Source organism: Schistocerca cancellata, chromosome 3, assembly GCF_023864275.1.
Source record: "Schistocerca cancellata isolate TAMUIC-IGC-003103 chromosome 3, iqSchCanc2.1, whole genome shotgun sequence".
In the NCBI taxonomy this organism is placed as follows: domain Eukaryota; kingdom Metazoa; phylum Arthropoda; class Insecta; order Orthoptera; family Acrididae; genus Schistocerca; species Schistocerca cancellata.
The window spans coordinates 673,238,880-673,266,694 of record NC_064628.1 but is presented as its reverse complement, the minus strand read 5'-3'; the positions used below and the strand labels follow the sequence as shown (position 1 = coordinate 673,266,694).

The window sequence follows — 27,815 nt, the reverse complement described above, 5'->3', positions numbered from 1 at the left end:
AATTCACTTGCCACTATACAGTCGCAATTTGAATGCCACTGAGCTAGCGTGGGCAAAAATAAAAAGACTCTTTCAGGAACGCAACATTACAGCTGACATATTGTCTCAAAATCTGTTGACTCTTGCAAGTGCTTGTTTTCAGGCTGTTACTGAGGAACACTGGAAAGATTACTGCAAAAAGATACAACAGCTTGAGCAGGAGTACTGGAGGCACGATGATGGAAATAGCCACTGACAACCTCATTGTCGAGGTCGGCACTTCAGATACCAGTGACGAGTCAGAGAAAATGATTACGTGTGAAAATGAGGCTGTTAGTGCATCGGAATTATCAGAAGCTTCAGAAAAATTGGCCTGTTTCATTCTTGTTTTATTATACATCTGTGTTGAATGTTATTATAGCTTTGCTGAAATGTGTGGCATCCAATAAATTTAAAAAATAAACAGGAAGTTATCTTCCATTCCTAGTATCGTAAAGTGATCTTTTGTCTACTTCTAATTCTGCATTTATTTTGATATGGTAACTGATAATGAGGATGTTAATGACTTTATTTAATATGTCAGTACAAACAGTGATCTCAATTTCAATAGCACTAAGAATTTAACTGACGGTTAACTATGTCCTACACATAGGTGCTTTTCTAGAAGTTTAAGAAACACGTTTGTGTTGCCTGCATTGTGTGCTTGCAGTACATGGAGGAGGAGCTTGTTCCCCTCCTCACCCTGCCTCTCCCCTCAGCAGCCCTAGTGCTCGCTCCCCACTCCCCCCACTGGGAGATGTCTAGTAATAGTTTGCTTTCAGTATTTCATTATATAACATACAAATATTACACATAAACAAAACATATAATACAGGGTGATTCAAAAAGAATACCACAACTTTAGGAAATTAAAACTCTGCAACGACAAAAGGCAGAGCTAAGCACTATCTGTTGGCGAATTAAGGGAGCTATAAAGTTTCATTTAGTTGTACATTTGTTCGCTTGAGGCGCTGTTGACTAGGCGTCAGCGTCAGTTGATGCTAAGATGGCGACCGCTCAACAGAAAGCTTTTTGTGTTATTGAGTACGGCAGAAATGAATCGACGACAGTTGTTCAGCTTGCATTTCGAACGAAGTATGGTGTTAAACCTCCTGATAGGTGGTGTATTAAACGTTGGTATAAACAGTTTACAGAGAATGGGTGTTTGTGCAAAGGAAAAAATTCAGGACAGCCGAGAACGAGTGATGAAAATGTAGCACGCATCCAGCAAGCATTTGTTCGCAGCCCAGGAAAATTGACTCGCAGAGCTAGCAGAGAGCTGCAAATTCCACAATCAACTGTATGGAGAGTCCTACGAAAAAGGTTAGTTATGAAACCTTAACTACCCGAGGCGATGGATCGGCCGCCAGGCAGCCCGTGACAGAGCAACTTCATCACTGGCCTCCAAGAAGCCCTGATCTTACCCCCTGCGATTTTTTCTTATGGGGGTATGTTAAGGATATGGTGTTTCGGCCACCTCTCCCAGCCACCATTGATGATTTGAAAGGAGAAATAACAGCAGCTATCCCAACTGTTACGCCTGATATGCTACAGAGAGTGTGGAACGAGTTGGAGTATCGGGTTGATATTGCTCGAGTGTCTGGAGGGGGCCATATTGAACATCTCTGAACTTGTTTTTGAGTGAAAAAAAAACCTTTTTAAATACTCTTTGTAATGATGTATAACAGAAGGTTATATTATGTTTCTTTCATTAAATACACATTTTTAAAGTTGTGGTATTCTTTTTGAATCACCCTGTATATTAAACAAATATGCAAAAAGCATATATTCTAGGAAATTTTTCGAACACATTCTCACAAATAAACAGTGACAATCAACACAGAAGTCAGTAATAAAGCAGACCTCATCTGTAATCTTTCCAACAGTCAGGCAAGCCTCATCTAATATTGCTAAAACACCTTTGTGTGGTTGCTCCACTAGGTCACAGATGATTTGATTATTAAAGTACTCTATGTTCTTCCACTCAATTCCTTCACGACAGTACTCTTCTTGTTCCTGCTTAAGAACAAGTTCTGCAAAGAAATGAAATCAAACAAAAGATATGAGGATGAATTACATTGATGAAAAACTTAAGTAGGTTAACTTTTACTGTTAGCAATAAAGATATAAAATCACTGAATTAGTAAAATTTGGAAATTTGTGGTAAGATCTTATGGGACCAAACTGCTGATGTCATCGGTCCCTCAGCTTACACACTACTTAATGTAACTTAAACTAACTTACACTACGGACAACACACACACCCATGCCCGAGAGAGGACTCAAACCTCCGATGGGAGTAGCCGCACAAACACTGAATTAGTATTTAAAATGCAGACAATCAAGTAAATGAAAAATAAAAGTGGGAAAAGGAGATGTGGAAGTGGAAGATTAAGGCTACATATACTTTGTGGATAGATTTCAAATACTGCCAGATCTAAAGCTATGTGGCAAGGAAGAGCCTGAATTTGCTTATTATTTGGCTGAAGAATGAAGTCTTCAAATAATGGTACACGAGACCAAAAACTGATTAGAGTTTGATCTTGCAAAGATTTGCAGGTTTCAAAAATAGGCCATTCTGGTGTTCGTTGTTTATGACTTGTATTGTAGGCGTTATAGGAATGGTGGTGCATCAATTGTTTTACACATTTGATCAAAACAACAGGGTGCACTTTCTTGCCACTTGAGAACATTATCGAAATAAACTGGTGTGCAAAAGTTAAGGATGAAAGTAACTTTTACATGCTCTATCACTGTCAAGTAAGATGGAGTGAAACTTGGACCACACATAAAAAGAACTGCTACAATATAGTAAATAAGGTAACTGACAGAAACATGCAATGAGATGAACAGAAATGGTACTTTCATTCAAAGACAATAATTACACTGAAATCTCCATGATTTATTATGTTCCCGTAAACACTAAAAAAGATTCTTAATAGGGTATGTGATCACCATGGATGGCAATGCATACCCTCATGCTGCCACTAAGTAGCTAACAAGTTCTTGTGCCAGGGTATTTCATCCTTCCACCAGCATGGGTAACAACTGCTGGATGGTGGTCATGCTGTAGTAGGTCTTCCCATTGCATCCCACACCCCATGTGCTCAATGGAATATAAGTTGCAGGAAATGGTAGGGCAGTCCATTCTCTGAAAATCCTCTCTTCCCAAGGGCTCCTCCACCCAAGCAATCCAATTCAGTTGTGCATTTTCATCCATAAAAATGAAATCAGCGTCGAATACACACCAGAAAAGGTGTGTGGGGAAACAGTATCCTGTCAAAATAACACTAAACAGTGAGTGTGAGGGTAGATAATGCACCCAGGAACACTGTAAAACATGATCGCCTTGACGTTAAAGGTATTATGGTGTGAGGAGACAATGTTGCACAAGGGTTCTGCCCTCAAAATCTTTGAATATGGCACACTCACCTGTTTATGTTACAATGACACAGCACTCCTCTCCCATGTGAGTTTTTCAGGGGTGCATTCAGCCCTGACTTTGTTTCTTATGGATGAGAGTGAACAACCGCATTGAAACTACGTAAATGGAGGAGCTCTTGGAAACAGAGCATATTCAGTGACTGGGCCACACTGCCTATGTTAGCAACTTAAACCCCATAAAACATGTGTTGGGTGTTATGTATATAGACTGAAGCAGTGAGTGAAAATTTGTACCAAGGCTGGGAATCGAACCTGGGTCTCCTGCTTACTTGGCAGTCGTGTTAGCCACTAAGCCACCATGGCACAGTGGTTCACATAACTGCATGAATTACCTTGGCATGCCTCCCTCCTCGATCCAAATTCTCACTGCCGCCCCAGTCTACTTTGAATTCCCACTTCCACATAAACAGGATTGTCGAGGTTGTCCATGTTCTGGAATAGCACCTCAGCATCAAATGTAAGTAGGTGCTTACACAAATGACACAGCTTCAGAGACTCGACTGGTCTCATACAGATATGATTTATGTACATAGACTGAAGTTTCATACACTGATGTACAACAACAAAAGAACAAAAATAACTTTCGCATGCTATGTCGCTGCCAACAACATAGCTTGATGAAACTTGGAACATACATACAAAGAACTGCTACAGTATAGTACAGAAGGTTACTCAAAAAACACTCAGTGAGATGAATAGAAACATTACTTTTATTCAAAGATAATAATTATACTGAAGTCACCACAGCTTTGGGGGGGGGGGGGGGGCATAGGACAGAGAGGAGAGAGGATGTACACTGAAATTGACAGTTTGAAGTAATTTGGTGTCAACTATGTCACAGTAACTATCCTTTGGTTAAACCTATTAACTACCATCAATATTAGCAAGTAATATCCACATCTCATAAACAATTAAACAAAATAATCATTACTCACCTGGCAAAATCAAAATCAAGTAGTGATTACAGGAACCCTTAGTAATATTAAATACTTCAGTTATTTCTAACACAAAAAAATTAAAAATATTTGGTTAGGGTTTATTAATATTTTCAAATACTGTTCAGTTTGGAACAGCTGCAAAACTTACAGGCAGACATGGGCAGCTTTTGTGCAACACACTAGAAACAAATTATCTTAGTCAAATGACAAGTTTTTTAAGAACCTAACAGGCTTAAGGTCTGTGGAACAGTGTAGCATTTACTACAGAAAAACAACTATGCCAATTTCCTGTGTTTCAAATGAACTCACTGTCAACATTAAAATTAACATTTAATGAAAACTGTACTCATGGCTAATGAAAAATAATGAAAGGATATATACCTACCAATAAAGAGTTGCTGTAACTTCTCATTACAATAATTAATACAAAACTGTTCAAAACTGTTTGTATCAAATATTTCAAATCCATATATGTCTAGCACACCGATCACTGTACCCATGTATGATTTCTTCATCTGAAGATCACCACTACCAAGTGTCTCATTTATTTTTCCCACAATCCATGTGAATAATCTATCATACACAGCCTAAAAAAAGCAAAAATAAGATACATCTCTTACATTTTCAAAATCAAAATTTTAGAAAACAGATAGAAGGGGAGAAGTTGGACAGAGGAAGGTATGTTTAAAATATACTGGAATGTTTCAGGTTACATTACTTAAAAGAGTTACTTAAAAGACAGACATATTATTAAAAATTAATTTTCTCACCTTGGCTAATGCATCTCTGCCATATTCGGCTTCTGACTGGTTGTGGGTCTTCTGCATGACTTCCCCACGAGCTGCTATAACCCTTTCACTTAGTGCCTTAGTCAGCTCAGCTGGTACCACACTAAGCATAGATGCTACACGGCTTACTGCTCCTTGGTCTACAGGCCGAGCAATATCATCTTGTGAAGTAAATTCCACATTACCCTGAATAACATCCAATGTGCATCACTACATTTGAGAAGTGATAATATATTGTGAATTATATTGCAGTATTCAGGTGTTCAAGATTGCAGTAAAATCAGTGTTGTCACTTTTATGCAATATTTTCACAGTTTACTTAGCTGTCTTCTTCATGTCTTGAAGTGCAGATCCCTGTTGTTCTCTGTCTGGATTCGCATTCATTTAGTTGGGACCCAGTCAGCAACTAAGATATACATTTCTGAAGAAGGCAACTAGCAAAGCTTTCTTAACATTTAAAATAACGCAAAGTTAGCTGAGAATACAGAAATATTGATCTTAAAATAATAACAGAACTGCATTTTAAATATGATGGTTAGGTTTCGTGTTGGTATGGTCATGATCCCTTCAGGTGTGGAGGGAATTTTCAGGTTCTCAGTATTATGGAAGAAATCAGTCCCAGAATCACCTGCAAAAATTGACAAACATAGCAACCAGTCAGACATCAGCATCAAGAAAATGGCTTACACAGCAAAGCCACAGCGGCCACTCCAACAGATGACAGCCAGAAGTTCTCGCACACGTGCCAGGCCAGCAGGCAGCAGCATAATAGCCCCGAGAGGTCATTGGCCACGCAGACCTATTTGACTCCAAGGAGCCAGATGGCTTCAAATAGACCTGGCTGTATCCTCATACCTTCACCGTATTTAGGTCAGCACCCAGGCTGTGCTATGCTATTCATTCCTACCGAGCTCTCCGGGCCAGGAGCCGAGCACAGTAGCGGTTCACGAATCGAAGTCTTGCTAAGAAACCAGCAGGATCTTTGACATCATAAACCAACCAGCAACATCCTCTGTGTGGAACAGCCAGTGCCATCAGCAGGCTTCACCAAGACATGACCTCTGCACCAGGGACATGTGTGCACTTTGGACTTGGCTGTCATAGTACTCTGTGTTATTAACTTTTTTATTCCAAAGTGAAATCAGCAATTAACTGTGATAATGCAACAAACTATATTGTGCCTTTCAATTGTAATTCTGACTTAAACACTTACTGTCAATGTAAAAACTTACTCCAAGGAGAAGCTTTGAGTTAATATGTTTAAAAGTAAACTTGTTCTGCACTAAGCTGCACTTGGCTGTGTTCTTATTGCACTTCCAGTGATGCAGTACATTTCGGTATGACTGCGTACAAAAGCCCTCATGAACAAGAAAAGAAATACAGGGTGTCCATAAGTCTCTTTACAACTTCAAAATTTTATTACAATGGCAGTTGTTGAAATATTTTAACAAAATTTCTTTTATTGTAATCACTGTTTACTAAAGTTTTTATATATACTAAAATTTTGTGTTTCAGATACTCTGTTGATGGAAGGAACTAAACATCTATGAAATGGCAACTCCTCAACACAAGGCACAATGTGTGTCCTGGTTTATTGAGACAAAAACGGATGTTCCGACTCAACAAAACTACAGAAGAAAGTGTGGAAGAGATCCACTATTGCGCCCTCCAACCCATACATGGCACAAAAAATTTATGGAGATAGGGGCAGTGTTGGATAAAGGGAGGAGTGTGTGACCAAGAACATCCGAAGAAAACACCAATCGCATTTTAAATGTCTTCACTCATTCACCTACGAAGTCCATCCACACTGCTGTCAGACAGTTGCAACTACCACGTTCAACTGTGCATAAGGTGCTCCACAAGAATTTACAGTTGTACACTTACAAAGTGCAACTGTTACAGACACTTGAGCCAAATGACAAGCCAAAATGGACAGAGTTTGCACTTAACATGCTGGAACGCCTTTCAGAGGATGAAGCATTCCTCAAGCAAGTTTGTTTCAGTGACAAGGCAACTTTACATTTTTCTGGGAGATTAAACAGACACAATGTGAGAATCTGGGGATCTGAACACCCCCATGTGACTAGGGAGCTTCACCAGGCTCGTCCAAAAGTGAATGTGTGGTGTGGAATCATGTGCAACCGAATAATTGGTCCATTTTTCTTCAATGAGTCAATAATTACTGCAGATGTTTACCTCGACCTTCTGACCGAATATGTAGCACCACAATTGACTAACTTACAACCAACTATCATTTGCCAGTAAGATGATGTACCATCACATTGGGGATTGCAAGTTCGTCGGTTCCTCAATGAAAAATTTCCAGGCAGATGGATTGGGAGGGATGGGCCAATTCCTTAGCCACTGCGTTCACCAGATATCACTCCCTTGGACTTTTTTTTATGGGGGTATGTAAAAGATATTGTGTATCAAACACAGATATGGGACATTGCTGACTTGAAGCAAGGGATTCGTAATGCCATTGCCGCCACTGATGACAGTATGCTACAGTGAACATGGCAAGAGGTTGAGTCCGTCTTGATGTGCTTCGTGCAACTAAAGGCACCCATACAGAGTTCTATCAAACACTGTCAAAAAAACTTTTATAAACACTGATTACAATAAAAGAAATGTTGTTAAAATATTTCAACAATTGCTGTTGTAATAAAATTCTGAAGTTGTAAATGGACTTTATGGACACCCTGTATATTAACTAAACAATGATCAAGAGGAGAAAGAATACAGTTTGTTGCATTTTAGTTTTTAGATATCAATTAGATGAACTGACTTTTAAATTGATGTAATTGTTACATTCAAGAATTATCCATATTCATTCTCTACGGTACTTCAGCATTTTGAGTGATCTGCCACACATTCACAAATTTACCACAATAGTGCATAAATAATTATGTACGTACGTTGTATATGTGGAAAAGAGCTGCAGACACTGGAAGTGTTCAGACTGGTTACAGATTTTAAGCTGTAAGGGATTTGCAGAGGCAGATGTGGACCCCTAGTTACGAATTGCACTTTAAAACTGAATAAATTGCAAAAAGGTGGAGAATTAAGATAATGGGACCTGCATGCATGGAGAGAACCAGAGGTGGTTGAGCATTAGGCAATGCTTGACTGAAACAAGGGAAAGGTATACAACAGAAGACAAATGAGTAACTTTGAGAGATGAAATAATCAAGGCAACAGAGGATCAAATAGTGAAAAGACAAAGTCTGGTAGAAATTCTCAGATATTGCAAGTGATATTGAATTTCACTGACAAAAGGAGAAACTGTAAAAGTGAAACAGACAAAAGGGTATACAGACATCTCTAAAATGAGACTTACAAAAAATTCAAAATAGATAAGTATGAATGACTAGAGGAGAAATGCAAGGCTGTAGAAGTGTGCATGACTAGGGGAAAGACAGATACCATCTACAGAAGAATTAGAGAGACCTGTGGAGAAAAGAGAATCATCTGTATGAATATCAAGAAGAAGTAGATGAAGATGAGATGATAGATATGATACTGTGAAAAAAAAATGATAGAGCAATCAAAGACCTAGATCATCAATATTAGGTCCCTGGAATAGATGGCATTCCCTCAAAATTGTGGAGATCCTTCAGTGAGTCAATCATGATAAAACTATTCGTTCTTGTGCACAACATACACTCCAACACAAAAAAAAAGAAACATGAAGGAACCACCTGAATTGGACGGAAATTGGCAGATGTGATGTGCCCGTTCACACAAAAAAATTATTACAATTTCAGAAAAACTGGATGACTCAAGAGAAAGAGCTACACAAATTGAGCAAGTCAATAACATGTTGGTCCATCTCTGCAAGCAGTTAATAGGCTTGGCACTGATTGATAGAGTTTTTTGATGTCCTCCTGAGGGACATCGTGTTGAATTTTGTCCAAGTGACACTTTAGAGGATCAGAATCCTGAGCTGGTTGGAGGGCCCCACCCACAATTGTCCAAAAATTCTCAACTGGGGAGATATCCAGTGACCTGGCCGAAGTAGGGTTTGCCAAGCATGAAGACAAACAGGAGAAATTCTTGCTGTGTGCAGGTGGGCATTATCTTGCTGAAATGTAAGACTAGGCCCCTGCCATGAAAGGCAACAAAAAGGGGCATGGAATATGTCAATGTGTGCTGTAAGGGTGTCATCCATGACAACCAAAAGGGTCCTGCTTTTCATGGCATCCCAGACCATCACTCACAGTTGTTGGGCCACGTAGCAAGTGACAATAAGGTTGGTATCCCACTGCTGTACAGGGTGTCTCCACACACATCTTTGCTGGTCATTGCGGCTCAGTCTGAAGCGGGACTCATCACTGAAGACAGTTCTACTCTTCTCAATGAGAATCCTGACTGAAGACTTGTCTGGAGGTGCCCCAGACAGTAGTGGGATACCAACCTGACTGCCATCTGCCATACAGCCTGACAAAGAGAAATGATGTTCTGGGGTGCCATTTGTTTTCACAGTAGGACCCCTTTAGTTGCCATAAGTGGCACCCTTACAGCACAGTGGTATGCTGACAATATTTTATGCCCCAATTTGTTGCCCTTCATGGCATGTCACCCTGGGCTTACACTTCAGCAAGATAAAGCCAGCCTACACCCAGTAGTTTCTGCTGCTTGTCTTTAAGCTTGTGAAACCCTACCTTGGCCACCAAGGTCACCGTATCTCTCTCAGGTTGTGAATGTTTGGAGAATTATGGGTGGGGCCCTCCAACTATCTCAGGATTTTGACAATCTAATGCACCAACTGGACAGAATTTGGCATGATATCCCTCAGGAGCACATTCAACAACTCTATCAATCAATGCTAAGCCAAATAACTGCTTGCAGAGGTGGGCCAACATGTTACTAACTTGCTCAATCTGTGTAGCTCTTTCTCTTGAATAAATCACCCAGTTTTTCTGTAGTAATCATTTGTTTGTCTGTACATGCGTATCATATCTACCAATTTCTGTACCATTTGGATAGTTCCTCCATGGTAATTAATTTTCTTGACTGTCAGAAAGCTGTAAATAAAATAAAATCTGAAGCTAATAACATATTTTAGCCTTCCATAATTATGTGAATGTATTTTAATTCACTTGATAGCGCCCAGCACAGATATCCACATCGTTTTCATTTGATGTGAGAGTAAACGAAGGAGACACAGCAAAATCACTAAATGTAAACACGGGTCACGTGGAGACTACCCTCTATAACTCAAGACTGCTCTGTGCATCAGTCCTGGATCTACGATATTTGCTAACTGGATCAATACTAAAAGAAATTGTACTTTCAAAAATATGTTCATCTTGTAGCGCACATCTTCCTGAAAAGTCTGAAACATAAAACATGTGTGTTCGAGGAAATGTAAGACATGTTGTTTAGTCTTAAGTGTGCCAAAGTACAGTGCCATGCCTCTTCAGACAGCATTCTTCTATCGCACGTCACTGTATTTCGCTCTGTGGTATTGAAACATGTATATTTTGTAATGGATGCCATCAAGCCATATTCAGGACAATCTAAACTGAAATGTCCTGTGGTGCCTCTCCTGCTCCCAGTCAGTCGGTTTAACAGCCTGCCCCTCTGTTTTTAAAAAAAAAAAAAAAAAAACCACACACACTCTGGATTAAAAGGGTATGTGATTATTTGTAATTGGGAGAACAACAAGAACTCTTCAGAAAATTTGCACTCTTTATTGCCTATTAGCTAACAACTTGCTGTTTTCTGTGGCATAAAATTAAATATAGGATACATAAAACCAATAAAGGCAATAGACAAGCAAGAAAGTACACATTTCTTCAATCCTTAGCTCTTAGCATCTTTTTTCCCTCTAATCTTGCTACAGCTTTACATGGCCGTGTTTTCCTTTCTGCAAAAGAATTGATTACCTCATCAAAGTTCGTCAAACGTTTTGCTACATGAAAAATCGAAATGTCGTTATCTAATAATAATACCAAAGACTGGTGTGGTTTCTCGATCTGCTTACGTCTATTTTGTCACTGTCTGCTAGATAAAACAAAATAGGCCTTTCTAATATTGCAGCAGTTTTGTAACACACATGAAATTAACAAGACTGTTTTGGCACAAATGGTCATTTTTATAACACGGCCAAATATAATTCAGTAAGTACCAATATCAAATATCTATTAGGTCTACTACAAACTAACACTGTCAGAATCACCAGTTTAGATATCACACGATTATTCTCCGGTTAGGCATTGTTACGTGTTCGTACAACACGTTTTCCACATTACTTCCAGAATAGAGCTTAAGCGGCTGCTAGCCAGGGACTGTACAACTGGCCCTTACTAGTGTAGCGATCTGGCCAAAAATTTTCGGTCAAATTTCATTTTCTTGGATACACCGAGAAGATAAACGTGATCTTTCTCACCTTTTATTACTGTTAGTTGTTTGTTTCCATTCTGGTAGTCTGAATCTATGGATTTCACTAGTAATTATAACAATGCTGATCATTCGCAAACCCAATCAACCACATCATCAGACGGCATTTGGGATTCATCCACTCGGCTTTACTCCGCTCAGCTCATATAGGCCCGTCCTATTTTGTCAGCGAAAAGTTTATTTCTAGATGCGACAAGGATTCTCCTGACAGAGACATCACGTACACTATGCACGCATTCAAAAATCAACTTATGATTCATTCAGAAATCAACTCAAAATGTGTTCAAAAATGTTCAAAAACCAACAGTGATGCATTTCAAAATCATATGAATAATCGATAGACTAATGTGCGCTGGATGCTAAGCGCTTTGTGAAACAAGCTTTTTTTCCTCAAGAATATGAATTTGGCACCCCTTTTTCCGGTAGCATCTAGCTGCATGCTGTGACTGCTTGCACAGCCAACAGCCACATTCCTGTAGTCAGAAGCAGGAGAATCTACTGCTCAAATGCGACTCAACTGCGCACATGCAAGAGCCCACTCTTAACTGCTAAAACGAATCTAATGTAAACAGTTGTGACTTCATTCTCATTGGAGGCAATTTGTTGTTATGAAGCATTGGACACATTCTGCTGTTGGTACACTGTGTGTCATTGTTGTATTGTTGTATATAGCACATTTCCTTTGCAAATTATTTTCGTGTTTTTCTCTCGTTTATGTTTTATTGTTGAAGTGTTATTCTGCAGTAGCGGGATACAGTAATATCCTTTGTTAGAGCATCAGTTCTTACCAGTCAAAATTACAAAAATTTAACAAAAAACTAAAACACCGAAAAATTCCCAGAATCCTAAAAAATCCACAGATTTTTCCCGGTTTTCTCCCGGATGAAAAAATTCCCAGAGTTTTCCGGGATCTCCTGGTTGTTCTGGGTCATATACACCCTGTGTCTAGTAACTGCTCATTCAGGCCACACGACTTTTTAGATCAATGAAATTTTCCAAAGCAACATAAGAATTTCTCTGTTCCATAAGTTTTAATTCCACAACACTACAATTTATCTATAGTCTGGAAGACCATGCATGTGGGACCATCCGACCACTGTGTCATCCTGAGTGGAGGATGCGGATAGGAGGGTCGTGGGGTCAGCACACCGCTCTCCCGGTCATTATGATGGTATTCTTGACCGGAGCCGCTACTATTCAGTCAAGTAGCTCCTCAATTGGCATCACGAGGCTGAGTGCACCCCGAAAAATGGCAGCAGAGCATGGCGGCCTGGACGGTCACCCATCGAAGTGCCGACCATGCCCGACAGTGCTTAACTTCGGTGATCTCACGGGAACCGGTGTATCCACTGCGGCAAGGCCGCTGCCAAAGTTACTGTGTAATTACTATAATATTTCGGCAAGAAGAAGAAGTAGTAGTAGTAGTAGTAGTAGTGCAAGAACAACAAATCACCACAACATACTGTCTCATTCGGGGAACCCATTACCCCTGTAACATATGCTGGTACAATTTCCCTTCCTAAATTTGATGCTCTACTGTCAGACAACTGTCTGAAACTGATCCATACTTGCTGCCTGCACCGTTTATTGGGCTGCAAGCTGCGGGAGGCCACCACAAGACAAATGTCGGAATGAAGCCATGCCCTCAAAACAATAGCTGCACCACTTCGTGGAAGCCAATGGCCGACCTGCCTGATACAAGCATGTGCTCCGCCGGGAATGGCAGTTCTCGTTGGTGCTCCATATGATCCACATATTACACTACCTGCCCTGTGACAACAGCAACCACCTCAGACGTGAATTACCCTAGGACTGTGTGATTCTGTGCTTCTTGTTCACCATTTGTCTATCCAGTGTATATGGAATAAAATGTGTTAGTAAGTGTAAACCCTCCACTCCTACAAGCACTATGTTCTAACAATTCTGTTCCACCATTCCTAGACCCATGTGAATGGCTGCTCTTTTACAGATTTCATGATAGGATGCTAAGCCTACCTTAACTAGTAGCTGGCATCCCTTCCTTTGTTGTTGTTGTTGTTGTTGCTGTTATTCGAGGCTTTACCGGTATAACAACTGCATGGGCATCGCATCATAAAATGTAGTTACAACAGCACAGCATTTCCATGAGACAGCTGCTTACCAATGGATTGCTGTTGGGGCTCATCATGAACTATGGACAATCAAAGATCCTTACATCCACCTCCACAACCACTGGGTCTGCAACTTGCAGCTGTTTTCCCTCACCAACATGCGAAGACCACAACTTGTTTCTGTGCCGTGTGGCTATGAGTGTGGACATCCTCTACGATTCATTTACGATTACATTACAGTCCCGATCCTTGGCACCTGCACTTTTCTAGTGATCCGGTGCACAAAATGGTGAACCACAACAGCAATAAGCCAGTAAGCACCTGAAGATGACAAGCAGCTGTCTCATGGAAATGAGCAGTTTTCACAACATATATGACACAATGCCCAAGAACCATAAAAGCTATAATTTTTTTGTGATACCATCTAGAACATCAATGTTTGTTGCAATGGAAAAATAGCAGCAGCATTACTCAGCACTTTGGATTCATAAGCCAATGGTCAGATCATTCCCAGATATTCTTGAGATGCAGACATTGAATGGATTACTCTGTGATAGTGTAAGCTCACACATGCTGACTTTAAAAAAATCTTGCATTAAGTTTGCATTATTCTGCACAGAGGACTGTTGTCCTGGAGACATTTTTCCATGGGAATCCTGTTATGATGACAGAATAGAATGTGAACTAATCATTAACTAAATTACACACAGACAATGAAATGCTTATATCAGCACAAAGATACCTCTTGGACCATCTTTTCCCTTCCAGAAACACTAAAAAATCAAACGTATGATGCAAATAATTACAACACTGTACAAATGAAAAAATATATACAATTATTGGCTCAACACTAAGCATCAGCAAACAGCAAACAGCTCTGTAAAAGAAGACAAATGCCACTTTCTTACCAAGTGAAGAATTGCAGCCACAATTTTCCAGACTGTATCTGTTTCAGCACTGGAAAACCCCAATGTTTTGAATGCTCCAACAGTTGCTTTGTAATCTGACCTATCACTGATTGCCTCTACTTTTGAAGCATTTCCTTGTCGAGTGTAAAAATAGTTTCCGGGGTCACGACTGAGCTGGAATTCCTTAAGCTCTGGCTCACTTGCACCACCAAGCAACTGTGAAAAAAAGAACAACCATACTGAGATTAAATAATTCAGGAAAAATGATAGCTCACTTTCAAAGATCCTAGTGTACGCAGTTATTAATCAAAATTAACATGACAGATTTTCATACAATAATTCAGTTAGATGCAAACAGATAATAAATTGGTATGTCATTGCTTCAGAATGTTACACAATTCTCAGTGATTCATTAGGTAAGTAACCGATTATCTATCTAAATGTAAAGGGGTTCAATCTTCAATTGGTGTTGGGATCTTTCTTTCACTTATTGAGAGAACAAATTTAATTGGCGGAAGGAGAAAATATAACAATGCAGAAAATAAAGCAACCAGAAATAAAACACAAAACTGCAGAATCATGCATGACTACAGGAAATATAGATTCCATCTGCAGGAAAATTAAAGAAACCCTGAAGAAAGGGGAAGTAGCTGTATAAGATGATGAAAATGACATGGGAGCTCTGTGATATTGTGAGAATAACTTGACAGAACACTGAAAATTCTAAGTCAAAACAAGCGACCTGGAGTACACAATTACTGAGATCCTTGAGAGAACCAATACACAGAGCAATAAGCCCAATATCCTCTGGCCTATCGAGCTGCTCTCTACCCATGATCTCTTGGCAGAGATATTAGCACCTCTCCTCCCTCTACTGCATGGTCCAGGCCATACCCTCCAACATTATCAGTTTTATTGCTGGTTAAAGGGGGCACTGTTTGACAGTAATACCGATATGAATTCTGTGGGGAGCAAAGATACTCTACACATGACGATCCATTAGGATAGTACCCATTACACCTACTAGAATCACAAAAAGTGCACAAAATGGGTGGAGACAGTCTAGTTAAATACCTATTTACAATACCAGTCAGATTGTTGCCTTATATGAAGCTTAAAACTACATACCACAACTGTCTTCTGAAAACGACACTGCTTGTGTATTTGGATTTTGCACTGGATATTACTGGATTGATTACACTAGCTTACAACTACTTTGGCATTCTTATACTTTCAAAGAAAGTTCAAGACACAGACTTAGTTGGAACTCCACTGTGCCCCATGTGTCCTTTCCTACACAAATTGTTCAATATATTTACAGGGGTACAAAACTACCTAGCAAACTTTAGGCTACTGCAAAAGTAATAATTTCTAAACTTTATTCCCCTCAGCAGATGTACCTACTCTTCAACCTTGAAACTTTCTATATGTGTCTCAGAACACAATCAATTTGCAACTCCATACTTTACAGTGCTCAAAAAACATACACAAATTTGTGGAAATGGGTGTTTGACAGTTGATCTATCTTATTGCATTTGCCGTGTACTGCCTGCTCATTATAGAATGAAACAATGGCATTTAAAATACAACATGAAATCAGGAATACATGACAAGGCTTGCATCATCACACTTAGCACTGATGATGAATCAAAAGTTAGGATGAGGGCAATCACTTTCTTCAGCTCACTGTTTTCATTGTGTGTTTCAATGACATGATCCTCTCATCAGACGATTCCTTTTGCAGTAATAAGCTCTACAGTATACAGTAACCTCCATACAGTTAATCATTTTGAGCTCTACAACAGTGACATGATATTCACTTGGGATGTTGCATTTATCTGTACATTTTGTCAGTCATGATTTTTATAATTTGAACAGAAAGATACCATTACAAAATGTTTCCATATGTTATAAACCAACAAAGAGTGTTCCTAAAAAATTATCATATACTGGGAAAAGTTTGTCAAATGCCACATCTTCACTTTTCATGACTATACTTGATTAGGAAAACAAAATGATTCACAGCTATTTGTTTAAATGACAGCTACAACCAAGCGGGGCATGAGCTTGATCATGCCTATTGTTCTCTTCAACTTGTTATATCGATCTGTTGAATCAAGTGCTAGTTATCATAGACAGCTGCAGACAACACTTTAGGCCAGTGACATAGTGATGTGATTTGTTTCTGTTGTTGCACTGTTTCTCTATGTGGCATGTTTATTTTATGAGACAGAATGTCTGAAACTAGCTGTGAAATTGCAACAGAACTGACTGCTGCTGCTGCTGCTGCTGCAGCCATATTGTGCACGCTGCCCTTCCATGCTTGAGTGTCAATTTGTTACTTTGATTGAGGTATAAATAACACATGCTACTACAAGTATACCCTAATGCTAATCATACTTCTAATTTTTACATGTAGAATGTTCTTGAGTATTGGAAATTATATAATTTTTTTGGTAGGATAGGAGTGAATGCATGTTAGTGTCTTATATGTTCTGCTATAGGTTAAAGGCCAATTTTTGGGGTATAGAGTGCATGGAAAAGTTATTCTTGAGAAATGAAACATTATTATTTGTAGAGAGAGAGGGAAAAAAAACAACACTAAGCACACAATCTCTTTTAGTGCCTGCCAACACCCATAAAAGGAAGTGGCCAACACCCATAAATGCAAGTGTCACATCAAGTGTGACATGATTACAGTCAGAGATAGATGGACTTCTCAATACACCCATTTGTTTTATCTCAGAAATGTGTCAATGGACATCTCTATCTTTAACAGCTTTCTGACATTTTTAAGTAGGTGATTAGATAACACGGACAATCTGGCATCCTATGCGTTAATGTGATACTGCCATACTGATTTCAGCTGAAGTTTCACTTAAACACTCTGTACATATCACAATGACTCTGTGGTAGCAATATATAATGCTGCTGCCATTAAACAGTAGACCATCTACATTATCATATCAACAGTGTTAATATATTAACATACAGTTACGATCACCTTGAATTACCTGGTAAAAACTATGAAAATTTCTTTCTCCTTTCTGTTGTAAAATTACTCTTGACTTTTCTAATAAGTAATTATTAATGTGGCCTCCCACTGGATCTCCTTTGAAATCAAAGTTTATGTCCATGTACTTTCCAAACCTGGAGGAATTGTCATTCCTATTCGTTTTTGCATTTCCAAATGCTTCAAGAATGGCATTTGACTGGAGAAGAACATTTTTCACTCTGTAAACAAAACAGGATATAATATACTGTTCACTGACATTTCTAGTTATTGACCAGATACAATATACCAATATAGTATACCTCTCAACTTCCTGCCGACCACCTAAATTGGTCACTGCAGCTATATACTTCATTATTATTTTTGAAGCTTCTGTCTTTCCACTTCCTGACTCACCACTAATAACTATACATGTATCACGTCCCTGTTGCTTCATTTCTTTATGAGCTGCATCTGCTATTGCAAATATATGGGGTGGATTTTCAAAGAATTCTCTTCCTATAATAAAAATCACAAACTCTCATTAAAAACAACATAGATTATGTATTACAGACATTCTTTATTATCTTAAGTAGAACTGGTAATTCCAAAAGACCTAGTAAAGCATATATCACTGCACCCATATTTCACTTCGTTTTTTGTATGGTTTTAATTAGTTGTGAATTACTCACTTATGCTACTATTGGTTACTATTAGTCTACTACAAGTACTCTCATGTTTTTCACACCAGTAATGTTGTCCTCTGTAAAGAAATAACATAAGGACAACACAATAAAAGATTTTACGTCTGAGGGCAACATTGCCACTTTTAATACGATGAAGAAAAACAGATACTGTCTAGATCTTTTTTATGTTTATTTGGATTATCAATTCTGATCTCTGTTACAGGTCATCCTCATATCCAGCATCCAATTACTATGAAGTACAGCTTGTAAGCAGAGTGAAGATTCAGGTTTAGGATCTGAAGAGGACTTTTAACAGTGCTCAAAACCATAATCCAAATGACATAAATTTGATGTAGAAAATGTGTCTTTCTTTACAGGCAAGCCATATTTAAACATTTTCTTCAGGCTGATTTTTGTGTCTCACTTCAGCAGTATTTGGTTTATCAATCAAGATCAAATCCTAATAATTCTGACCGAGCGAGGTGGCGCAGTGGTTAGACACTGGACTCGCATTCGGGAGGACGACGGTTCAATCCCGCGTCCGGCCATCCTGATTTAGGTTTTCCGTGATTTCCCTAAATCACTCCAGGCCAATGCCGGGATGGTTCCTCTGAAAGGGCACGGCCGACTTCCTTCCCCATCCTTCCCTAATCCGATGAGACCGATGACCACGCTGTCTGGTCTCCTTCTCCAAACCAACCACCCTAATAATTCTGGTATTGTCAGACTACCAGTATCTTAGGTGGACTTCAATAAACTAAAGCACTCCCATCCTTTTCTCTTTCCTAAGCCTCCTCTTTACTATATGGCTTATTTTATTTTCCTTAGGGACTTTATTATAAAGCAAATTACTTGATAGTTGAACTGCAGTCAAGAAAAGAAGTGGAAGACTTTGGTACAAATATAAGCAGTCAGTATTATTGGCTTTGTCAGTTTTTATCACCACCTACTTCAATGCTGCTTCTAAAAGATCTGAAAGCTAAAGCACTCATACCACGAAAAATCAGACTAATGTTTTCCTAAAAAAAGTAAATATAACAAATTCAACAGAAATAGTTCTAAAAAAATAACTTCATTGTCTGTTGTGCCATTTGATCCTACAAAACATTAATAAACTGTCAAACCATCACTCACCAATTAATCCAAAAACATACTGATTACAACTTGTGAGTGCCCTAAAAAACTTAACCCAAAAATAGTACTGTGAAAATACTTACTATGTTAGCAAGCAGAACAATTAACAATTGATTACAACTTTACACTATATTATGAGTCACAAATGAAGGCAAGCTGTGCAGAGAGGTGCAGGGTTACTAAATGCACCACTGTAAATTTTTAATGACTGCTTTGGCAAGTGTGTGGAGCTTCTACAGTGTGCTCCTGAGAGATGGCAACATCTGTAATTGGAATGGTGTTATCTGCCTCATACTTGAAGTAAACATGTATTCTGTAAATTATGTCTCACACCTAATTGTGTAGTATTTGTCACTTATGAACAACAGAAGCCACAACAATTTGCAATAAATTTATGAGGAATGATTAATAATTCCTTTGTTAATGCTCAGAGCACAGTCAGAGTTGTGTGTCATACCTGATGTACAGAGCTTTTCATCCACCTCCATTTGTGAATCCTATAGTTAAATTGCTCTCACTCCATTAAAAACTGTGGAATGAAGGATTTGAACACTGCTACTTCTAAACCATAATGACACAAACCTTTATACTGAGTGATATATTCTTGCCCATAAATATTCATAGTTCGGTATGGATTGACAGAAACACACACTTCTCCTATATAGCTGTATATCTTTCCACCTTGAAATCTGGGAAGAAATGGAAGAAAAAAAATTAGAAAATGATTTGTGTGGATCCAAGTTAAAACTAAGTATATTAACATAACTAGATTAGACATATTTCTAAGAATAATTCAGAAAGTACCTGTTAATGTTTCTCTCACCTGGATAATCTGAAAAACTTGTTCATAGTGTTCTCTTTATAATCTATCACAACTTTACTCTAAAAATTTACTGTTAAGGAAGGAACCACTCAAACATCTAAATTCTGTACACCTTTTTACGCTGCCAGTAATTTACTACATACAGTTTCATTCACATATATGTAACAACACTCAATCTAATTGAAAATGAAATCATTTTGCAGAACCAAATCCATGACAATGTGGCCACTAATCCATAAGTCAGACTCCTGTAATACAGTTGAGAGAGGACAAGAACTTTCTAAACATGCATGAGGTAGAGGGCTCCACACCACAGGAAGCGTTAACGAAGCTGCGGAGAGTGCTGATTTTCAAATGACACTTAATTTTTAAGCTGGCAAATATATGGCAGAGGCATCAACTAGGTTTCAAATAAAAGTTCCACATAGTGGGATGAATCTGCCCTGCTGAGCAGTTCATTATGAAGGGAAAGTTCTGAACATGGCTGCACAGTTGTACATCAGCAGAAATACATATACACATTTTGGTGGTGGAAAATTGGAAGCCATGGGTCAGAGCTCAGGACTGGGCATTCTTTATGGCACCCCAAAGGAGGTGTTCAGCAACACTCATGGCTAAAAATCTGCAGTACATGCAAATATCATCTGCACATAATGACAGCAAGACCATAGGCACCATAGCTCTTGCAAGGTTATTGTCCAACTTCTCCTTTTTTCACTTCGAACAGTAGGTTTACTGCATGTTTTGATCTCAGTCCAGCCAGAGAAAATTCCAGTAAGGATCACGATGAGTGCCTCTGAAACTCCGCTTATACAGTACAGTGTGGATATGGCAATGTCAGCGGGTGTCACAGGACTTCCTTTTGTCAAAGAAGACAGTAATGAGGTGTTGGAGAAGAACAAAAATCATCCTTACAGCCAACTCCAGATGAAATAAGCGGTCAGTTGTGAACTTTCCCTCCTGAAAGCCACAATTGGAGTTGCACGAAAGGCTTATCTCAAAAGACCAACAGAGTTGCTGGAGGCTGTCCCTCATCTGCTAGTTCCTGAGACTGATTGGTCTACAAGTGTCCATCTTATATGAGTTTTCTCTCTCAGCTGATCTGGGATCTCATCCTCAATCCAGACACAATTAAAGACCGCAAAAATGTGGTGTGGGTAATCCACAGTTAGATGTAGTAGTATTTGGTAGTGGATTCTATCAGTTCCTGATGCAGTATTGTGCCCAAGGGCCAAAGTCCTGAGGAGTTCTCATTCACTGAAAGAGGGATTATATGGTTCTAGATGTTATGTAGTGAAGACAGGTTGTAATTCTCCACCTGGCTTTTGTGTATATGGAATGGGAAAGGATAACTGGCAGACGCAAATACTCGAGTGAAGTGTACCATAAGGCATTCCGCAATAACAGTATAGTCACTACAGAAATTTTCATCTAAGTTGTTAGCATGAACAGTGGTTGCTAATTGATGGATGTAGATACAATGCAACTTGACACAAATCTGTAAAGAAGAGGTATACGTCCCTATAGTAGTGATATAAGAATATTCCTGGTATTTTATGAGCTAATGTGCCTGAGCTCAGCCCTTTAGAAGCAATAACGTATCCTACTGATAGGTGACACTTATGTTGTTGGGGCACACAGCTGTGTTATCTGATGGTCTTGATGATTTCTTGTGTCCACCATGTGATTGATTTCAGATGATATGTTACAGAAGAAAGGGGGATCATTACTGCCACTGCTTTTATATTGGGTAGTTGTATCTTGCAGCATGTCATCAATATTGCCTTGTGGGGTAGCACCTGATGATGCACCAACAATGAAACATGCCACTAAGCTTTCTTGAGACCCCATTAGGGTAGGTGGTCAGTCGGGTGTCGGTGCTGAAGGGAAATGACAGTCACGAAATGTTCACTCTCCCAGATGTCTTAATACACCCATGTTGAAGTAAAAAGGGAGGAGGCTAGAGCTACAGATCGAGACACTGATGGCTGAATACGTCATGTACTACTTCACAAATGGCTTCCCACTGCAGCGATAGATAATTAGTTTTACTTTTTCATATAATACATTCTCTTTGAAAGTCAAAACAAAAGCACCAGTAACTATTCTGTTATCTTTCAGCTACATTGTATATGACATTATTCCAGCTTTGTGTGCAGTTCATCTCCAATGTGATGTCGTGAAGGAAACAGGGATTGTTGAAGCTCTTGTACGGAGTGATGGTGACATAAATATTCACAGGAGAGGAATGACTGACTTGAGATTGCTTTTAATGAGGCAAGAGTTGGTTTGCATTATACTGATTGATATTAAATCTCCAAATTTAACCCCAACATGCTCGACAAATATTGACAGTTTTAGGTCAAAAAGGACTTGCCATTAGTTTAGGTACAAAGCAGTTTCTGAGGGTAGTTCTTCTCACTATTTCTTTTGAATCTACTTTCCTCCCATGGTGTGGCCAAAAATAGAAAAACTTAGTGTCATACCTTTCAGTGATGAAATAGTCTACTCTCTTCAGTGAGACTGCAGAGATTTTGCCACCACCAGATTGAGGAAGTCTGACTCACTTCACTTCAAATCACCTGCCGTAGTGCCTCCTACTCTAACTGGGAGGTCCCATGCTGCAGACTCAACAGTCAAACATGCCTTGGCACGCATGGGGAGTTACCAGCTCTGGCACCAACAGTGTGTTCCCTGCATTGTTAAGAGACTTGTAATAATGCAGGAACTTGATAAGAACCAACCCCGCCCCCCCCCTTCCCTTCCTCAGCCCCACCACAATGGATTGGCTATTGTATTATGTTACATGCACCTAATGCCAACAGCTTTGCCATGGTGGTAACACCAGTTCCCATCATATCACCAGAGATTAAGCACTATCAGTCAGGGCTAGAACTTGGATGGGTGACCATCCGGTCTGCCGAGCACTGTTGGCAAGCGGGGCGCACTCAGCCCTTGTGAGGCAAACTGAGAAGCTACTTGATTGAGAAGGAGCAGCTCTGGTCTTGTAAACTGACAAAATGGCCGGGAGAGCAATATGCAGACCAGCTGACCAGTGCCCCACCATATCCGCATGCTGCGATGCCCTTGGGCTGAGGATGACATGGCAGCCAGTCGGCACTATTGGACCATAGTGGCCTGTTCCGACGTAGTGTTTCTCTTTCTTCCCCCCCTCCCCCCCCCCCTAATGTCATCCACTCTCACAAGAGACACTTAAGGTAGAATTCGACAGTGGATGCCACACGTACCAGGTTAAGTGACATGCTACAGTAAAATTTTGAAATAATAAAATTCAAACCTGGAAGCAGGGATGAAACGTGTTAGCTGAAATGAGGTGATCTGCTTTCAGTTTATAATCATCACCTGGTGAGATTCCAAAATTTTCAACGCCATCGAAAAAAGGGTTACACGCAACTGAGATTTCTGCATTATAATGGCATATATCTTCTTGTTTGATAAAGGTCTGAAGGTCATTAAAAGCTTAGACAAGGCCTGGCCAAACATCTGCTGCCGAACATCGCTAGTGCAAGCTGGTTGGCTTGCCCAAGATTTGCTAACAATACCAACTGCTAAACAATATTTATGTTCGGCATTAAGAATACCACAGTGCCTATGCACTTGTCCAAAAAAAAAGTGGAGAGGTCACATCATTCAATGTTAAATGGGAATTGCTTTGCTTTTTCTATAGTTCAGACATCACATGAAGTGCTTCACATGCCATCACACTATTATGAGCTGGGAAAACATTCACTGCAACATCACTATAACAACAGCCACAAAGACAGTATGGGGAAAAAACTTTAGTTAATCGTAAAACAGAGCAGCGACAATATCTTTTATGGTCAACCTCACCTGTTAATTAATTCCACCAAGTCTTTTAATGCAAAGATAGAATTATTTGGTGATAGCCATGGCAGACAAGATTAATATTATCAAACATAAGTTAATCCAGTGGAAAAATGAGCTTCAAGTTCACAACCTGGAAAATTTCAGGGAACTCAAGGCAGTCATTTGTGGACCAGACATGCCTGATTACGTTTCAATAATTGAAGCATCTCATTACGAATTCTCTGAAAGATTCCAAGACTTTGGAAGCTGAAGACTGATTTTGATTTATTTGTCAGACGGTTCTTGCTTTTTGTTGCTGATGTACTGCCTCATTTACCATCAACTTGAGCTGATAGACATACAGAGCAGTACCCAGCTCCATGACTTGTTTGTCCAATCCTGGAATTTACAAGACTCTTCTAAAATTCACACCAAGAGCAATATCCTCGATTGCACAGACAAGTCACTAAAGTTATTCCAATGTATGTTGTTTGAACAGGTGCGGCTCCCCCCCCCCCCCCCCCTGCCCCCAATTATGAAGCTGAGAAACCCCACCAACATTTGGGTTTAGTAGATTTTATTCTGCATAACACCATATGTTTGGACTATCACAAACCAAGTTTATTATACATTCTAAAATTGACATATGTATAAATTTATAAATAATACAACTTAATTTACATGATGATGGCATCTTCTTGGGTAAAATATTCTGGAATTTCGTCCCCCTTTTGGATCTTCGGGCAGGGACTACTCATAAGGATGCCATCATCAGGAGAAACAAAAATGGCATTCTATGGATTGGAGTAAGGAATGTTAGATCCCTTAATCAGGCAGGTGTGTTGCAGAAGGAACAGGACTTCTGGTCAGTTGAATACAGGGTTATAAATACAGAGTCAAATAGGGATAATGCAAGCCTGGGTTTAAGAACGAATAAGAAATTAGGAACATGGGTAACCTACTATGAGCAGCATAGTCAATGCATTATCGTAGTCAAGACAGATACGAAGTATGCCTACCATGGTATTACAAGTTTACATCCAAACTAACTCTGCAGATGATGAAGATGCTGAAGAAATTTATGATGAGATAAAAGAAATTATTCACATAGTTCAAGGAAACAAAAATTTGATTGGGGTGGGGAACTGGAATTTGATAGTAGGAAAAGGAAGACAGGGAAGAATAGTAGGTAACTATGGACTTGGAGCTAACACTTGGTTTAAGAATCATGAAATAAAACTGTATATGTGACAGAGACTTGGAGACAATGGAACGTTTCACACTGATTATATAATAGTAAGATGGAGATTTCAGAACCAGAATTTAAATTGTAAGACATTTACAGGGACAGATGTGGGCTCTGACCACAATTTACTGGTTATGAACTTTGGATTAAAACTGAAGATACTGAAAAAGACTACGAAATAAGGAGATGAGAACTGGATAAGCTGAAAGAACTAGAGGTTGTTGAGAGTTTCAGAGGGAGCATTAGGCTACAGTTGACTAGAACAGGGGAAACGAATGCAGCAGCAGATAAGTAGATGAAATAGTGATGCCAGCAGAGGATCAAGTGGGTAAAAAGATGAGGGCTAGTAGAAATCCTTGCGCAACACAAGAGATATTGATTTTAATCGATGAAAGGAAAAAATAGAAAAATGCAGAACACAAAGCAGGCAAAAGGGAATATAAATGTCTAAAAAATGAGATTGACAAGAAGTGCTAATTGATTAAGCAAGAATGGCTAGAGGAACAAATGTAAGAGAAGCACTTATCATTAGGGGAAAGACAGATACCGCCTACACAACAATTAAAGATACATTTAGACAAAAAAAAAAAAAAGACACCTGTATGAATATGATGAGCTCAGATGGAAAATCAGTTCCAATCAAAGAAGGGAAAGCAGAGAGAAGGAAGGAGTATACAGAGGGTCTGGAGAAAGGAGATGTACTTGAGGGCAATATAATGGAAATGGAAGAGGACATACATGCAGACAAGTTGGGAGACATGATACTGTGTGAAGAGTTTGACAGAGCACTGAAAGATCTAAGTCGCAAGGAGGCCCCAGGAGAAGATGATATTCCGTCAGAACTACTGATAGCCTTGGAAGAGCTAGGTATGATATAACTCTTCCATCTGGTGTGCAAGATGTATGAGGCAGATGATATACCCTCAGACTTCAAGAAGAATATAATAATTCCATTTCCAAAGAAAGAAGGTGCTGACATGTGAAAATTCTGAACTATTAGTTTAATAAGTCATGGATTTTGAGACATAAAGGGCTCACCAGTACTGGAGGGAAGTATTTTGTTTGCTTTGTTTTGCTTTAGGGTGCAAAAAACAACTGGGGTCATACACACCCAAGTCAAAACTATAGAACACCAACAAAAAGAGGAGTTAAACGACTATACGTCAGTCCAAACTGACAGAACAGAAGACAGCTAAAAACAGGCATGTGAAAAAAGTGCTAAAAAAGACACCATACAGAAACGGAGGTCCAAAACTAAAAATTAAATGGCCTTCGGCATATTGCTGCAGCACATAAAAAGTAAAATCCAGTCAATAACCCACATGTCATTCACTAAACCAGCTGATAAATCAGACAGCAAACCCAAGTTGGAACGCAAATGGTTAAAAGTAGGGCATTCCATCAGGAAGTGGCAGAGAGTTAAAATGTGGGTGCAATGTGTACAAAGTGGTGGAGTGGCGCCACAGAGCAAATGACAATGGGTAAAAAGACAGTGCCCAATATGCAGCCAAGTTAAAATAATCTCCTCCCAGTGGGAGAGCCAAGAGGAGGTGGTCCAAGGCACTGGGAGAGGCTTAATAATTGATTGATTGATTGATTGATGGAGAGGGGTATGGGACCAAACGGTGAGGTCATCAGTACCGCAATTCCAAAATGAGTTACAGAAGAAAGAGGGTCTGCTAAAAGTGGATGGATTCGATCAGGGGAGAGAAATTATAACATAATGAACATGAAACACACACAGTACAAGCATAAAAGCTGAGACCAAATCTAAAAACTGAAAAAAATAGAGGGGGGGGGGGGGCGTCATGTGGCACAGACTGCAAAGACTGCGCCCCTGTTCCAAAACTACAGGAGAACCTTGTATCTGAAAATAAAAACCACTTTCATGGAGGAAACTGAGGACCAGGCCAACCATCCGTGGATCGTCTGCTAATATTAAATTTAAGGGAGCAGGAAGACTATACTTAACACGAAGGGCCAAAAGAAGGGGACATGCCACCAATATGTGAGATATCATCAGTCTGGCACCACAACCACATTGGCAAGGGGGGGGGGGGGGGGGGTCGTAACATAGGAGGAAACAGTGGGTGAGGCAGGTATGACCAATGCATAAATGGCATAAAACAGTGGACTCCTTCTGAGAGGAGTGGAAAGAAGGGCGTCAAACTGCAGTAGACTCCTTGATTGTGCAAAGTTTATTATTATGAGCAGTAGCGCTCCAGATGGCATTCCACTGTTCGGCAAAGAGAGATTTAATGTAGATCTGCGTATCCGCAGCTGGAATCATGAAAGAAATTGGAGGTTAAGTATCTGCTTCACTAGCCAAATGGTCAGCCAATTCATTCCTTGGGATGCCCACATGACTTGGGACCCAGAGAAAGACGACTGAGCAGGTGGCACGCTCATGGGCAGAGAGAAGGTCATGGATAGCAGAGACCAAATAGTAACGAGAGCAGCATTGATCGACAGTCTGCTCATGGGGTTGGAATAAATTAAAACACTGTGGAAG

The 27,815-nt window shown here is 39.5% G+C and overlaps 1 protein-coding gene and 1 pseudogene across 2 annotated transcripts in view; both read right to left on the bottom strand.

The window, feature by feature from the left end:
- The window catches only part of LOC126175646 (unconventional myosin ID), a 155,107-nt gene that overhangs the window by 76,710 nt on the left and 50,582 nt on the right, over positions 1 to 27,815 (bottom strand). For both annotated transcript variants that reach the window (XM_049922536.1, XM_049922537.1), the window contains exons 2-8: positions 19,989 to 20,095; positions 17,910 to 18,105; positions 17,609 to 17,828; positions 14,595 to 14,810; positions 5,171 to 5,374; positions 4,786 to 4,987; positions 1,882 to 2,051 (exon numbers count right to left, since the gene is read on the bottom strand). In XM_049922536.1, coding sequence (XP_049778493.1) covers positions 1,882 to 2,051; positions 4,786 to 4,987; positions 5,171 to 5,374; positions 14,595 to 14,810; positions 17,609 to 17,828; positions 17,910 to 18,105; positions 19,989 to 20,095 — 1,315 coding nt within the window. The remainder of the gene's footprint in view (positions 1 to 1,881; positions 2,052 to 4,785; positions 4,988 to 5,170; positions 5,375 to 14,594; positions 14,811 to 17,608; positions 17,829 to 17,909; positions 18,106 to 19,988; positions 20,096 to 27,815) is intronic.
- LOC126177481 (5S ribosomal RNA) lies at positions 12,847 to 12,964 on the bottom strand (annotated as a pseudogene).